Source organism: Euprymna scolopes, chromosome 6 (assembly GCF_053919585.1).
Source record: "Euprymna scolopes isolate OS-2025 chromosome 6, ASM5391958v1, whole genome shotgun sequence".
Classification (NCBI taxonomy): Eukaryota; Metazoa; Mollusca; class Cephalopoda; order Sepiida; family Sepiolidae; genus Euprymna; species Euprymna scolopes.
This window is the reverse complement of record NC_136487.1, coordinates 63,998,153-64,016,406: the sequence shown is the minus strand read 5'-3', so window position 1 is coordinate 64,016,406 and position 18,254 is coordinate 63,998,153. Positions and strand designations below refer to the sequence as shown.

The 18,254-nt window shown below is 35.7% G+C and overlaps 1 protein-coding gene across 2 annotated transcripts in view; it reads left to right on the top strand.

The window, feature by feature from the left end:
* LOC145277663 (sodium-dependent phosphate transport protein 2B-like) overlaps window positions 1–18,254 on the top strand; it is a 159,890-nt gene that overhangs the window by 108,371 nt on the left and 33,265 nt on the right. For both annotated transcript variants that reach the window (XM_080129324.1, XM_080129323.1), the window contains exons 2-4: window positions 10,678–10,855; window positions 12,917–13,045; window positions 16,003–16,146. In XM_080129324.1, the coding sequence (XP_079985450.1) occupies window positions 10,795–10,855; window positions 12,917–13,045; window positions 16,003–16,146 (334 nt within the window). In that variant the 5' untranslated portion in view covers window positions 10,678–10,794. The remainder of the gene's footprint in view (window positions 1–10,677; window positions 10,856–12,916; window positions 13,046–16,002; window positions 16,147–18,254) is intronic.

Here is an 18,254-nt window from a genome sequence, read left to right as displayed (position 1 = left end):
ATAAGTCGCCTGTGCGTCATGAGTAAGCTGCTGGAATCTGTGTTAAATACAGAAGTAATCAACCATCTCAGCAAAAATAACCTTCTTAGTGACACACAATATGGTTTCCGTTCTGCTAGATCTACAGCAGATGTGCTTACAGTTATATCTCATAGGATTAGCGAATCTCTCGGCGGAGGCAACCTTTCTAGGGCAATTGCTCTTGACATATCAAAGGCCTTTGATAGTATGGCATGAAGGTTTACTTCACAAGATCTCTAGCTATGGTATAGCTGGAAATGTCTTCTCAGTTATTAAATCATTTCTTTCTGAGAGGTTCATAAGAGTAGTAGTTGATGGTAAAAAATGAGAAGCTCACAGTATTAATGCTAGAGTCCCTCGGGGGTCCATCCTAGGCCCAACTCTTTTCCTGATCTTTCCAAATCACATCCTTACATCATTTGTAGACATTTATGCTGATGACACTACCATATATAGTAGCACATCTAAGTCAGTAAACGACCAAGTTCTCTCCGATTCTCTATCCTCTGATCTTGAGCACGTGGTACAATGGGGAAAGGAGTGGCTGGTTACTTTTAATACATCTAAAACCAAGCTTCTCTCTTTACATCATCAACGTTCTGATCCCCATCTGGCATCTGTTGAAATGAATGGCTCTCGTCTTGAGGAGGCCTCAAGTTTTGACAAGCTTCTGGGCTTGCCATTTGCACCTGATCTTAAAGGGAACAAGTACATAAAATCTGATGCCAAGGCCACTGGAAAAATGGTGGGATCCTTCTATCGATCCAGTAAATATCTCATTGCTGATGCAATTCTCTATCTATATAAGGGCCAGGTACGTCCAAGGATGGAATACTGTTGCCACATCTGGGCAAGAGCTGCTAGAAAGGACTTGTCCTGTCTTGATAGAGTTACAAAATAAACTTCGTAGCCTCGTAGGAGATATCCTTTTCTCTTCCCTGCAACCTCTTTCTCACAGAAGAGATGTTGCGAGTTTGTCTCTAGTGTTCCGTTATTTTCATGGAAAGTGTTCGACTGAGCTTCAGTCTATGGTCCCCCTCGCCAAACTTTCACAAGAAACACTCGTCTAGCTGAAAACACTATCAATAATCCCCCACTCGTTATCTGTGCCTAAACCTAAGCGTAGATTCCATGAACAAAGTTTCTTTCTTAGAACTGCACCCCTGTGGAATTGTCTTCCGTTTCCTGCTTTCCAGCTGACTACAATATGATTGTTTTCAAGTCTAACGTAAACAAGTTCCTGATGAGCCGTTCCACTTGTTAACAAATTTACCGAATTTCCATTACTAACGATGACTACATTGTCCAATTTATGCTGTACACTCTAAACCTTATCCTCAAGTGGCCGCTTGGCTTTGATAAGTGGTAATGCCGATGTAATATATATATATATATATATATATATATATATATATATATATATATATAATGACGAAAGATCTATATTCCAAATTTCAAGAAATTGTCCATCTTATCGCGTATTTCTTTAAGAATGTTAGAATGTTCAATTGTTGACAGCACCTGCTTCGCAGCGCAGAATCGTTCATGTCAATTTTTGAATTGATTCCGCCCTTGGTCATCAGAAGAAAATGAATTCCTCAACTTTAAAGGAATATGGGCAAAAGTAAAGAAATAATCCGAAAATTAGGAAGTAAGTTGCATGTGTTTTCTTTTAGTTACGCCCTATCTATCAATATATATAATCGTTTGTTTGGCCGAAAATTTGGCTGTCAAGGGGTCAAAGTTCAAAAGATTTGACCTTTGTGGTCTTTAGCAAACTATTCAGCCAATTTTTAATCTAAACATTTGCAATTTTACATAAAGGGTATTTAGACATGCAGCAAGCTTTTTAATCAGTTTGGGGGGGGGGGCGGAAATATGGCTGCCAAGAGGTCAAAGTTGAAACAGATGACCTTTGCAGATTCTATCAAATTCTTCCACCAATTTTGGGTTTAAACCCTTGAAATTTTAGATGTAGGTTACCTGGACATGAGTCAAACTTTTTTAATATATATATATATATATATATATATATATATATATATATATATATATATATATATACAAATGCACATAAAGTTATGAACAGTACATAGGGCCCGAGCAAAGCCGAACTGAACTGCTAATATATATATATATATATATATATTTAGTAATGTGATTGATAATTTAAAAATCAAATTATAATTAAAAATCCGTTTCATAAGAAGGAACAACGACAAAATCAATTATTTGTACGATCGTTTCAGAAAACAGTGTTTTTATTGTGGTAGACATCAAGTTACGGACAATAATTATTACATATAGTTTTTTATCAAACAAGGCTTCCTTATCAGCAAATATTGGGAAAGGTTTTTTATTAAATGTAAAAGACACCATAAATAAACCTAGCATTAAAGTAAGGCAGATGTATCTGGAAAAAATTAAAATAAAGGTATGGATTTAAACTTGATAAGAAAATTAATATGGGTTAGAGATAGAAATAAAATAGAGTAAAATTATAAATATAAATTTGGTTTAAGTACAATATTATACATACATACATACATACATACATACACAAATATATACATGCATATATATGAAAAAGTACACACATATATATACATATACATAAATATACATATATATACATAAAAACATGCCTACAAATATTTACATTTTAATTTTTCGCCTTTTGAAATCAGGAACTATGGTTAAAGTACTCATATAGATGCTTGCTATAGCTTTTCAGCCTATCAAATTATAAATTTTCAAAAAGAAGGCTTGTGTAATAATTTATATCCGCTAGTGTACTTTTGATTAAAGGACGCTAAGGTTTAGAATTCGAAAGAAATTGGAGGATAATGTTATTTGTATAATTAAATAATGCAAGGGGGATAATTAGTCATATTTCTTTAATTAAAGAATGTAAGGGAGATAATCAGCCTAGCTTAATTTATTACAGAATAATAAAAAAAATATTGTAATCTATTTTTACTAATAAGTAATTTTTAATGATTTAAGGTGGCTTATATTTATTAAATTTAAACCAACGTTTATGACTGCATGTGAATATTAGTTCCTCTCTTGAATTTAATAGGGTGGTTGTATTTTTTATATCTTCATATTTCAAAATTTTTAGGTATCCAGCCTTGATAGACTTCAAAACCTGTTTCGAAATCTGGTGCCCTTTTCTCTTCCCTGCAACCTCTTTCCCACAGAAGGGTCGTTGTAAGCTTGTCACTGCTCTATCGTTATTTTCATGGCGGGTACTCGTCTGAATTCCAATCTATAGTTCCAACTTGCTAGTGTGTCACCAAAAACAAACACTCAACTAGCTACAACTACTATCAACAATTTTCCCCACTCTGTATCTATGCCTAAATCTAAACGTAGATTCTATGAACAAAGCTTCGTTCTTGAGCTGTCCGCCTGTAGAACGCTGTTCCGCTGGCCTACTTCCAGCTGACTACAATATTGTAGCCTTCAAGTCCAATATAAACAAATTCTTGTTGAACCGTCTCCTTAAATAATAAAATTCTACTCAATTTACACCATTAACGATTACTACACTACCGCCTTACATTCATTAATTCTTATCCTCGAGTAGCCTTCAAGCCTCGATAAGTCATGGCTCCATTGCATAAAACAAATTATCAATGTTATCGGTTCAACAAAATCTTATAATTACTTTGAATGTCAACCAATATTTTATTTTAATTAAGTTGAGTTTTAAAAAAGTATTTTTTTCGTCGCATTTCTTTCTTCTTTCACAACATGTTACGACAAATTGCGATATTAACCCAGTCAAAAGCAATTACTGTTAATTTAGTTACAATTTACAATAGCTCCAATACGTATAACATTTCTTTTTCATTCTTCTCTTCGATTCAAATATGATTGATTCATTCGTTAAAATCTTAAAATGCCCAACAATTTATTAGGCTTTTCGAAAAAGAAAAAACAATGGCCGAGTTTAGAAACAAGCATTTATTTATTGAGTCCATCCGGGAAGCGCTTTCTACAGTACCGATTAGCTCCGGACGGTCGGACATTGTAATACCGAAATCAAGTTCCTTATACATTTCTATTATATTTTGAAGTTTTTTTGTTGTTTTTTTCTCTCAAAAATTGTATTCAAATATCAATTATCATAACTATGGTTATCCTCTCTCTGCTTGATTTTCAAGGCTCTTATTGTGAACATGCGCAGTGTGCACTCATTCGGCCGGGCCAAAGTTGTCCGTCGATCTACTCAACGGTGCAACAAAGAATTCGCATCCCAAGCAAAGACAACACATGCCTAATCTATCTATCTATCTATCTATCTATCTATCTATCTATCTATCTATCTGTCTGTCTGTCTATCTATCTATTATATAAAAAGAGTTGTGTGTGTGTGTCTGTGTGTGTGTGTGTTGGACTTTTTTTATTTTATGAATTTTCACACGAAGGTACTTATGTGCCTCGCAATGTTCTAAAATATCTTTTGTATAGGAATGTTTTCAATAAGTATCGAAATGATCCGATAAAAGAAGGAACAGACGGTTTTGGGCAAAGTTAACACCTTAAACAGCCTAACATCACAAGTGCATTTGAGAAGTTTTATTATCACACTAGCACGAAAGGCAGGACATATAAAATCAACAGTAGGTTCTTTGATATGACAGGGGCGCGTTCGGAATTAATCTTTCTGTTTAGAGCACAATTGACGTATGATAGTTGAATTTTACATTTTAAAGTTTAATTCAAGCGATTGTATATATAAAAATAATTTTATAAAATCCACAAAAGGTTCTCTTCAGTGCAATTTAGACTACATTGTATTGTGGACTAGATCACTGTGAGGAGGCATGTGAATCTTCCTTCTGGTGAACCACAATGTGTTCCCAACTAGAGCAGGCAATCAATCGATTTGATTGACAAACGGACGATTTCGCCAATTTGGGTGACAATAAAAATATGGGAGTGAAACATTCGTTAATCATCATTCAATTCTGGGCAATCTCGGGTCTCCCTACTAGTAAATAATAATGATGTTTAGTATCTTGGATAAGTGGCACTTGCAAAACCAAGGTTGAATGGCAGACTTGCGGGTCTTCGCTCGATCAGACCGACACACTATACATACTTTGCAGATTCATTATAGATTCCTTTGGCCAAGAGCCTTCAAGGGAGACACCCGGGTCCAGAGAGGCACAATGATTCAGGTCAGAGATATTTTCAGCTCTCTACACCCCTTTCTTCTTTTGGCCAAGCATCCATCACTGCAACATCCGTCACTTACATGTATTTGCAAAACATGCTACATTGCACACGCTTTCATAATAACCAGTGCAAATTTTATCAAAACACTTTCGTACTGTTCGATCGTTTGTGCTCTGCTAATATGGCAACTAACATTAGAGAATGAACGGGATCCACGCATTTCTTTATTTTCATCTTAATTAAAAACTTCTCAGCTTCAAAATTGTATTCATAAAGAAATTATTTAAAGCACACGCAATAATTATTGAGCTTCTAAATTGTATGAAACTCCGTAAAAATAGGTGAAAAATGATGGAAATCGTCGACAACCGTCCGTCTCAGAAGACGACGGTGTAGCACTGGTGTCTATCTGTACCACTGAGAATGGTTATACAGTCCAACTTGGAAATGGCAGTGCCTACTGCACTTGGTGCAGATGGAGATGGATGGCTGCTGGGGGTGTTGATATCGCTGCTTCCGCCTGACTATTTTCACTACAATTGATTCCGCACGCACAGCTTCTGTATTGAACGTGCCCTGTTGTACTGTCAGTCGCCAAACAGAGCGATTTTAGTCAGGCTTTTCCATGAGTGATGTTGCACTGCTTCATGTTCCTCTTGCAAACATCTAAGAAGCATAGTTTAGGGCACCTTGCGTTTCTTCTGCCCTTAGCCAGCTCGCCGTCCTCATCACATGTCCCAATCATATAATAAAATTAATTAATCAATAGTTGACATAGCATTATTTACAAAATTATTTTTGATTTTTAAAGACTTTACACAAAACCGGATCTTGCATCTAAATTTTAATTCATGGCAAGTCACTAAATAGGGGCAACGGTAAACTTACAAATTTAATGCAGTACACCTTTTTTAACGGTGTCGTTACATTTTAGCAGGGCTCAACACGTTGCAGACTCCGCCGCTAAGAAGCAAAAGAAAGGAAGAAAAACTCGACGCACTTTTTCTTTTTTACAAAAGCCTCTATGTGTGGTATTTTCAAAAAACCTATTATTTCTAAATATTTAAACAATTCACTTCCCCTTCTTCGTCCACGTATGACTTCTCGTCTCAGCGGTGACGTCACACACGTGTCTCGGACATGTGCTTTTCCGAACAGGTCTCGAACACCTCTCTTTCTCCGAACACGTCTCGAATACCTCTCTTTCTCCGAACAATTCTCGAACACCTCTCTTTCTCTGAACACGTCTCGAACACCCCTCTTTCTCCGAACATGTCTCGAATACCTCTCTTTCTCTGAACATGTCTCGAATACCTCTCTTTCTCTGAACATGTCTCAAACACTTCTCTTTCTCTGAACATGTCTGGAACACCTCTCTTTCTCCAAACATGTCTTGAACACCTCTCTTTCTCCGAACACGTCTCGAATATCTCTCTTTCTCCGAACACGTCTCGAATACCTCTCTTTCTCCGAACACGTCTCGAATACCTCTCTTTCTCCGAACATGTCTCGAATACCTCTCTTTCTCCGAACATGTCTCGAACATTTCTCTTTTTCCGAACACATCCTGAACACCTCTCTTTCTCCGAACATGTCTCAAACACGTGCTTTTCTGACCACACGTCCTTTTGTCTCTACTGTGACGTCACTTCGTGCAGCCGGCTTGATAATTTGCATATCTTTATGCTGCTGCTACTGTTCTCAGCGCCAATGGCTCTATTACATAAATAAGTAAATTAAACTTTTATATAAGTAAAACTCAATGTGGCGGTTCCACATCACCTACTGACGCGCTGCTACTGATCTCACCTCCGCGAATATTGTTACATCATCTTATTAATATTGTTTGTTAAAGCAATGTAACGATTATGTACTTGCCGCTACCTTAATGCGCACTGTCTTGTTGTTGTTATTGTATCCTACTTTTTAAGAAACCACAGCACAGTTCGACACATATTTAAGTGACACTAAAATATAAAAGCTGTTTCATTGTGTTCGTCGTTGTGTAGCGCGCAAAATAATGAAGTCGGTTCCGGAAGTGACGTCAGCGTTAAGTTGCGTTGGATAAACGTTAATTAAATTTAGCTGGAAACAATTAAGAATGAATGGTTGGTTAAATGGGTGACATAGGTATTAATGAATGATAGTACGACATTTCGTGAGAGTTGAAGTTCAATGGTGTTGCTTATCGGAGAGGAAATATACGTTCCGCGAGAGATGACTGGTACCGGAGAATTGTATGAAGAAGATGGAGTTGCCAAATCTGTGAAGATGCTGCCCAGAGCACCCTTTCCTGCCTTAACAGAGTAGAAAACCGACTTCGAAATCTAGTGGGTGATGCTCTTTTCTCCTCCCTACTACCTTTTTTGTCGCAGAAAAAACATTGCTAGTCTTTCTCTTCTCTATCGTTATTTTTATGGCAGGTGCTCGACTGAGCTTAAATTAATTGTTCTTTTTCTGTAAAATTTTCACAAAAACTCGTCTAGCTGCAAACATTGTCAATAGACTATCATTCTCTCTCTCATATATATATATATATATATATATATATATATATATATATATATATGTACCTAAATCTAAATCAAAATTTGTCAAGCTACACCCACTGTTAATAGTTTCCTCTGTTTTCTATCATTATCTAAACCTAAACGAAACGTCCATGAATAAAATGTAATACCCAAAGACTGGCAGTGTGTGTGACACAATACAGCTGAGCTGCTTCCCAGCTAGCTACAACATTGCCGTTTTCAAGTAGAATGTAAATAAACAAATTGTTGCGCTGCTTTCTTAAATATTAGAATTCTGCCCAATCACCACGATCATAAATCATCACGGTGTTTCCCAACGTTCTCGTAGCACTCATCTAACTCTTATCCTCGAGTGGTCTTTAGGCCATGATAAATCGTGACTCCGTTAGAAAAAATATATTTTAATTTAGAAAAAAAAAATGTTATTGGTTTATCAAATTTCTAAAATGAATGTTTCTCACTTCTGTATGTATTAATAGGATTGGTGCTATTTTTTTTATTGACTAACAATTGGTGTCCAGCACTGTCCGGTCTTAAAATACGCTTAAATATATTTTAATTCATGCAAATTTCGTATGTATTATTATAGAGCCAATTATCTATTGAATATATTATACCTGATAGTATTGATTTCAAAAAAAAATTTTAAAATGACTTGGGTACCATCAGCTAGAATCGAAGCCAAAGCATTTAGCGCCCCAGCCGTGTTCACTACCGTTTGAGCTAACTCGACAGATAGCCAAAAAGTTATGAAACTAAACCACTTTTAGTTATGATTAGTTTTACGCATGCGCAAACTAAGAGAAATGTCGGCAAGGTGAAATAAACATGCCGACTTCTGTACGCTTATTCATACATTCAAGCAAAGATTTTATTCGTTCCTTGGTATATGATTACTATTGACTGTTAATTTCAGAGTTATGTGACCCGTAGTTTAAGAGTTTATCGGTTAAAATTTACATACACAGACGCACGTACATACATCTACTGTTTCATTAATAGAGAAAATATTAATGTAAAGAGTTTATAATAACAAAGGGAGGTAAAAAAGTCAAATCACTTTATACAAACGAAAGCCCAAAAGAGATGCCCTTTTTTTACGCAGATGTGCGTATTTATTTCACCACATATTTCAAGTTTACTCCGCACGTAGGCCTTCTATTCGTCTTTCTCTTTATTTCTATATTGGCATGTATATAGAGGTGTCCAACAGGATGTACTACTGCTGGACACTAAGTGTGACAATTGGTTGTTTTTATATGTACAAAGACAACAGAGGTTATAAAATAGTAATAGTAAGAGTTACATATATCATCATTTATTCGCTAAGAATTCTCACAGGAACCATTATCAATGATTGATCACTGCCAAGTATTCTTTTCATGGAGTCTGAGTTTCCTAGATACCTAGTATGCGTCGCCTCTTTTGATAATCGTTTGCCTTATCACAACGGTCGTTTACTATAGATTACGACGGTTGGACTTTGCTTTTTTAGAATACAAGTGGCAATTAGTCTCCTTAAGATACAGTACTCTCTGCATCGTTTCAGCTGAGGACTGCATGGTGCTTCCTCTTCTCGGTCTTTCCATCCTCCTGGATCCTTCATGATCGTTTTGTGTCGCACCAGTCTCTGCTAGTATCACTACTTTAATGTTACTAACTTGGAATTTTTACACTGGTCATCGTCAGTGATTGTTCACTGACCATAACTGGTGGTGTCCCCTGGAGTCTGTGTGACAACGAGTCTCCCCACATATCAGTACTCTCCACTTTTTTCAATAATCATTGCAAAAACATTTTCGCTACAGTTGTAGATGCTTACCATTGATTTTTCGCTGGTAACGATCATTACTTTTCGCTGAAATTTAGATAGCAATAAGCTTGCCAAAGGTTTCAGTACTCTTCGTAATACTCTACTGGGTATCTGGTTAGTGCTATTGCTACTCGGTTCTTCCATCTTCCTTGGTTCTTCACTACCATTTTGTATGATATCACATTGTGTTTTGTACTTGAGAGGGATGTTTTTTGCAGTTTTTGTTCCCTTTAAGTGTATGTGGCCTTCCTTTTAATCTTGTTTTATTCCTGTTTCAACGTTTATGTCACTAGTTTGCGTTCGTTGTGTATGTGCTTTGGTTTCCGCGTTTGATGGATTTTTGTTAGTTGTTTGCAACATTGTCCTCATTGTATTGTCTTAATTTTCCTTTAGATTCCAATTTCTCTCAGTCTTTTCTTACATGTTGTCTGGAGAGTGTTCCCAGTGCGTTTACAATGTACAATGGTATTATATTGTCTTTGTATTCTACTTTCAATTTCAATTCTCTTGCAAGTTTCGATTATAATAAATAATTCAGTGCGTCGTTGTTTTCTTGTTTCTTTTTGTTGATTATTATGACATACCGTATCCTTACGTGGATAAGTTTATCTGGTTTATGTCTGTACCATTATTTTGTACCGTTTTTTTTACCATTGGTTTGTACCATTGGTTTATATGTTTAACATTCACGTTTCTGAATTTTTAAGATGAGGATTGGTTATTCGTATTATGTGTATTCATCGGACTACTATTATTATCTTGAGTATCATTAACACAACGTTTCGGTCGATGTAACCTCCGACCTTCTTCAGGTGTATCATGTCGAACTCGGAAATGTTTCTGTTGAACTTGGGAATTGACATTGTGTCACGGATCCTTACGGACAGTTCTGGGACGAATTTTGGGAGCTTTAAAACTATTTTCGACAATATACACCTGAAGAAAGTCGGAGGTTACATCGACCGAAACGTTGTGAAAATGGCACACAAGATGAGAATAGTAGTTCGTGTATGTGTTTGTATTCTTTTGGTAATACTTTGCTGCATTTACTTATTATGTGATTTACCACATCGTATTCGTTATTATTATTATTATTATTTTTTATTTTTTATTTTTTTTCAGAATGGACACAGTCTACCCTCGAGTGACCAAATAAAAGTCGAGCTTCCATCAACGAAGATTGAAAATAAAGATTCTCAAAATCGGAATGGTAGCGTTAGTACAGATGTGGCCGGTGATATGGCTGAAGATGATCCTTGGAATGCCCCAGAATTACTTGATGATTCGCCCAAGTGGTCAGGTGAGAGAACATTGTTTTGTTGTATAAAAAAAAATGGTGCGTACGGTGTTGATGTCAAAGCTACAAAAAACTATTTCTGAAAATCATACATTGTTTTTTTTACTTACGGAAAGCAATATTAACGTTTCTCCAGCTCTCCTTAATAGAAACCCAATCTAAGGTCACGAAATCAGAAATAAAATATCATATACATGTATTATCAACGTCCCAGATAAGTATTTTTTGCTCGTCCTTTTTTTATTTATTTTTTATTTTTTTATTTATTTATTTATTTATTTATTTATTTATTTAAAAAAAAATAACAGTGCGCATTAAAATAATGCGCACTGTTATTTTTTTTTTATCATTTATTGCTTTTCTATCTAATGCAATTCCGGAGTAAAAATTGCAAAACTACAAAATAGTTAACACTCAAGAACTTATTTGGAGATGAGGATTGATAATTCGTATTATTTGGATTATTCGGACTACTGTTCTCATCTTGAGTGTTATTCACACAACATTTCGGCTGACGTAACCTCCAATTTTCTGCAGTTGAATCTTGTCGAACTCAGAAATCTTTATATTGAACTCGGGAATCTGCACGGAATTTCGAACATAACCGCATATTTAATCCACAGAAGTAGATCCTATATCTTTACAAAGGCACCATTCGTCTATACATAGACTATTGTTGCCACATCTGGCCTGTTGAATATGCTACTGGTCCCTCGCTTTTCGACAGGATCTCCAATCTAATAGGTTCCACTCTATCAAGCAAACTCCAACCTATGTCCGATCTCTGAAATGTTGAACCCCTGTGCCTGTTTTACAAGCATTTTAACAGAATGTGCTCCGATGAACTCGAAACACGTGTACTCCTTCGAAATAAATACTCCCAACTAACTCGAAAAGCAGCAAACTCCCAACTCAACTCTGTAGAGATTCATGGAGGCTGGAAAATCTTCTACTCTAATAGTTTCTTCCCTGGAACTGCTAGACTTTGGAATTCCCTCTCGGATCCCTGCTTCCCTGACTGTCATGACATCCAGAAGTTCAAATGTAATGTGAACAAACATTTCGCTGCTTAACTCCTTAGTTAATATCCCTGTAAATTTGGTCCCAAATAGTAGCCCTTGACGTCCAAATAGCACTGTGCATTGTTTGAGGTAAAATAACAGTATAAAGCATGTTCTCGTTCCGTCAGTCATGATTGGGTAGAAATCGTAAGTAATTCGCAATTGTATTTTAGTATCGTCTGCACTGAGAGTTGAACCTTTAACCTTCAGAAGAATGTAATTTACAACGGGATGCTTACCAAGTACTTTATTGAGTACGCCTTGCGTTCAAAACGTCTGTGCAGATTCCAGAATTCGACAGAAAAATTCCCAAGTTCGACGAAATACGCCTGAAGAAGGTTGGAGGTTAAATCGACCGAAACATTGTGTGAATAACAATCGAGAACTTGTAGGACAAAAAAGAAAAAAAGTATATCACACAATTTATTTACAAAACATTAGAATTAGATTCTCTACCGAACCCGCCTAGTTTTAACGTGTGTAAACAATTTGTAAGATGTTTTAAAAAATCTTACAAAACGTTTACACATAGTAAAACTGGACGAGTTCCGCCACTTGTTTGTTCGTTTTTTGGTGTTTTTGTTTGTTTTGTTTTCTTTGTATGTGTGTGTGGGGGGGAGGTAGTACTATGAGTTCCCGGGTGTTAATTAATCGGCTTACTGTACCATTTTATGTATCATCTGGATTTCCTCATCGTCTCTTTCAGAATAATCGGAGGTAAGATAATATCTATTTTAGTAACTTTCCACCCGTAGCACGGTAATGTTTTCCCACATATATAATATCTGTCACGTTGTCCTGTGAATTAAACATCATCATCATCCGACTGAAAATCTCATTAGCCCTTATCCTCGAGTGACTTTTGGCCTTGGCCATTTAAAATTACACAGTTACCACCCATTCTTCCACCACATATTCTTTCGTTTTTTTTTTGTTGTTTTTTTTTTTTGCTTTTTTGTTTTGTTTTTTTGCTTAAGCTGATTTTCTTTGTCGTTATTTGCAGAGCTCACTGGTCAAGAGAAAGTACTTCGTGTTTTGAAAGGCTTTACAAAACTGGCGCTCATAATCGGCTTGCTGTATCTTTTTATCTGCTCTTTGGATTTCCTCAGCGCTTCTTTCAGACTGATCGGAGGTAAGTCTATACCTAGTTTAGTAATCACAAGCGTTTGTCACCGAGGTCCCGATACATCAAATAAATAATAAAAAAGGTAAATAAATCCTATGTACTCCTCTAAACTAATAAAACGAATATCAATATGATTATCAGTGCGAATCCGGTTTTCACTGAAAGTTGAAGTTTCTAGGGAGTAGCTAATTCAACCGAGGTAACATGTCTTAGTATTTTCAAGAGGTTTCGTTTCTAGAGCAATAGTTCTTGATATATTTAAGGGTTTAATGTTTACCTACGAAATAGCTGGAAATGCCCTCTCAATTACCATATCCCTGCTCTCGGATAAGTTTATTTATTGATGGGCAGAAATCCGAAGTTTACATTTTTAACGCTAGCGTGCCTCATGGATCCATTCTGTGCCCGACTCTCTTCCTGTTCTTCATCATCAATCTTTAAAATCATATTCTACCATAATTCGTCAATATTTATGCAGACGATCCATATTTATGCAGACGATCAATATTTATGCAGACGATCAATATTTATGCAGACGATCAATATTTATGTAGACGATCCATGGCAACACATCAAAGGTCGACAAAGACCAGGATCTTTCTGATTTTCTCTCCTCAAATCTGAAACGTGTGGTGCAATGGGGTAAAAAAAATGGTTAGTTACCTTTAATTCATCCAAAACAAAACGTCTATCATTTTACTACCAATGCTCATATCCCCACTTAAACAGATTTTATCTTGAGACAGCACCCTGCTTTGACAAAGTTTTGGGACTGATTTTCACCGCTGACCTGAAATGGAAAACCTACAAATCACTAGAAAAAATGGCGGGACAATTTTATCGCTCCGGAAAGTGTTTCCGTATCCCGACGCAATTTTCTACCTATACAATAACAAAATACATCCTAAGATGGGGCAATATTGCTATATCTGGGGAGGAAGCTTCTAATAATACTCTTTCTTGCTTTGACAGGATACAAAACAGTCTTCAAAATCTAGCGAGCAAAGACCTTTTCGCTTCCCTACTTCCCCTTTCTTACAGAAGAGACATTGCGAATTTATCTCTGCTCCATCGGTACTTTTATAATTGGTACCTGACTGAGCTCCAATCTACGAACGAAAATTTAATCAGCCGAGTTTCTGTCCTAGAACTATATATAGAACACGATACACGATGGATTGTTCCGCAACTAAAAATAACATAATCGTTTTCAAGTCGAATATTCTTGTTGAGCGGCCTTCTTATATAATTAAACTGATCATCACGATGTTATCTCACCGTCTATCTAACTTTCTCTTTCTCACAGAAGAGCCGTTGCGAGTCTGTTTCCGCTCTATCATTGTTTTTATGGTAAGTACTCGACTGAGCTCCAATGTATGGTCCCCACTGTCCAATAACACATACTCGTTTACCTACAACAATCGTCAACAATTTCCATCATTCTCTATCTGTGCCTAAAACTAAACACAGATTCAATGAGTAGAGTTTGTTTCCTAGCATTGTCTGCCTATGAAACACAATATCGCAGGGCTGTTTCCCAGCTGGTTATAACATAGTTATTTTCAAATATAATGTAAATAAGTTCATGAAAACATCGCCGATCCCAACGTTGTATGTGATGGGTTTCTTTTCTCTCATCTTTTTTTCTTATGGTCGTGTTGCCGTCTCTCACATTGGCGGCTGTTGAAGGGGGCGCACGGGTTCACAAGTATAAAAATAAAGTAACACAACTCCAAAGGAAAACAGACTCCGACACTTTCTTTAGATGTTAATTGGGATCTGGATGCATGTGTAACACCATCGTGGATAGCAACCCTCTAAACGCTAGCGTTCATATCTTAGTTCGTCTGTAAAGGCCGAGTTCGTCAGTTGTTGGCAGCTAATCGCGATTTGCCAAAACTCTCTCAACCTGGTTCAAGCTACGATCTGATTTCCACTGTGTCCAATTGACAACTGCTTTCAACAGTTCTGTCGTAAAACGACGCAAATATGCATTGACTGTCGCAAATTTCACCAGCTGCCGTTTATTCTTTTCGGGAATCATCAGTGTATGGAATTACCGCAAAACCCAACGACACTCCCAAAACTAGCTCTAAAAATATATCCAATCGTTTTGTTCTCGTTCTACACCATCCACTGATACGCAACCTTATCTCAGTTTTATTTTGTCTACTCCGGTGAACAACTTCCTCTTCATTGTTCTACCGATGCACCTAATCTCTCTTTCTTTTGTTATATTATTTTTCTTTATCCCTTGCTTCGTAATACTTGGAGGGGCAGGGACATCAATAGTATCACATATATATTAGCTGTATCTTTTTAAACAGAAATCTAAGCCCCAAGGTATATTCACGTAAAATTACGTTACAAAAACAATGGTTTACTTCAAAATCCAAAAAAAATAAGAAATATTTATTTATATTAATTTACTGATTAGAACATTCCTCTTTCATACAACTTTTACTCAATGTTTAACACGTTTTTCTTCTTCTTATTATTATTATTATTAGTAGTAGTAGTAGTAGTAGTAGTAGGAGGAGGAGGAGGAGTGTTGCTGCTACTATTACTATTATTTGCTTCCTAACCACGTCTCGATATTTAATAATAAATATCGAAATTTCAACTTAATTTCTCATTGACCGTGTGGTTTGTTCCTTGCTAATGGAGTCAGAGCTTCGTGGCTGAGTTCGAATCTCCCGACTGGCTGTAATCGTAATTCCATACACTGATGATTCCCCAAAAGAATAAACACTAGTGTCTGTAGACATTAAAAAATTATTATAGTAATAATTTTATATATATATATATATATATATATATATATATATATATATATATATTAATGACACAAAATACATGCTTATAAACCTTACTTGAGCGTAAAAAATTTGGAATAAGTTTCATTTGTATTTGACAATAACTATGATATTCACCATTTTCTTTTCATATATCATTTCGCCTAGGCAAAGGCGCAAGTCAAGCAATGGCGAACAGCGATCTGCTAAAGAACCCCGTAGCTGGATTGATGATTGGCGTGTTGGTTACTGTCCTTGTGCAAAGCTCCTCGACATCTACATCAATTATTGTGTCTATGGTTGCATCGAACAGTAAGTATAATAAGATCGAGAATGCTTCGCAAGTCTCACGCAGTTTCCGTGAGACTTCTGGTCTCGCAAATGAAATTTATATTATCGCACTTTTTTTTTTCTAAAAAAAAACTCACTCCTCCATTTCTCTTATTCCTCAGATAATACTCACTTCTACTTAGAAACTGGTTCCACTAGTTTTCAGTTCTCGCTTGGAAACTGTGAGTACTTTATACATTAGACAGGTTGGAAGGGGCCCACTAACCCACTATAATTAGCAATTTATTTCATTAAATAAATTTTGATTTATTTTTTAGGTGTTTTAAGGTTTATTTATTTCCACTCTGCATTATGAAATTGTATATATTGTAAAATATATTCATTAAAAACCCTCTAAGGATCTTTTAAATAGGTTAGTCCATAGAGTGAATATGGTATTTTAGTGATTGGAACTCCCTTAAGAAATAAACCAAGTGAACCCATTCTGACTCCCATCTCGCCTATATCTTTTTGGGCCTTGTTCTACATCTCTCATCTGACTTTAAACTTCTTATTATAAATTATTTAAGGGATAAATAAATATTATCACACATTGTCAAAAATAGCAAGTATAAATTATCGCATAATTCATTTTCGTATTATGTGGATTCTTAGGACAACTGTTCTTATCTTGAGTGTCATTTGCACAACATTTCGGTCGATGTAACCTCCGATCTTCTTCAGGTGTGCCTTGCAGAACTCAAGAATATTTCTGGTGAACTCGAGAATTTGGACGGAATTTCGCAAGGACCCGTGGTGCAGTGGTTAGAGTGGTTAGAAAAATCAATTGTAAAAGTGATATTCTCCTGAAGGTTAAAGGTTCTATTCAGTTATAGCTAACGGAACGAGAGCATGCTACCCCCGAGAAATAAAAAAGGGTTCGAAATTCCGTCTAAATTCCTGAGTAAGAGATAAACATTCCCGAGTTCGACAAGATACACCTGAAAAAGGTCGGAAGTTACATCGACCGAAATGTTGTGAAAATGACACTCAAGATGAGAACAGTAGTTCGAAGAATACAAATAATATGAATCACTAATCCTCATCTCAAAAATTCAGAAACGAAATTCATTTTAGGTGCATATTTTTTATGTATAACATTTTTAGGCCCGAGTTTCTTGGCATTCGGACCAAGATCACGGTGTAGTATCTGTTTTGATGCTATATTCCACCTTGTTGAAGTTGGAGTGTAGTATCAGACCACGTACTACACTTTACTCCTAGCCGAAAGGCTTCTTTTTTAGCAGAAAAGGAAGGAGTGCAATGGAAATATCAAATTAACAAGCGTTCCCCAATCGTAAGTATATCCAGGTCAGAAGAGATGACGACATCAGGTTCTCGCAGTTTTTGCAGAGAGGTTTCGATGTCCTCCTACATACGACTCTCGATACTCCCCAATTTTCCACATGTCCTGCTGATCAGCCTCAACGTTACTTACCTTCGGTGATCTACCGAGAACCGGTGTGCCAACGTGATTACATCCAGTCGAATGGTAAACAAATGTAATTTGGAAAAAATATCACGCGATATATACGTGATCAAATTGAAACTCATGAACGAGTTACTTTCAATATTTTTTTTAATAAATAAATACAAAAAAAAATATGTAGTTTTTTAAATAGAAATCTTTATGGAATATTCGCACCCAGGATTTCTATACTAAATGAAGTGATTTTTATATAGAGAAAGATTTAAAAGAAAGAACGGTTGTTATCCAGAATTCAAAATAATTATAAAACAAAAATGCAGAAAAATCTTTATTTGTCACTGAAGAAAAATGTAATATTCCAAAATCCGTAAATGAATGTAGTTTATATATATATATATATATATATATATATATATATATATATATATATATATATGTATGTATGTATATATATATATATATATATATATATATATATATATATGTATGTATGTATATATATATATATATATATATATATATATATATATTCTTTATGTAAATACAGTCATATCTTGCTACTATGTGCAGACAGCTTCAATCATATTTGATCTCATCAAGAAGAATAAAATACAAAAATTAAAAAGGTTCAAGACCATTTTCAAATTTTGAGGAGAGAAAA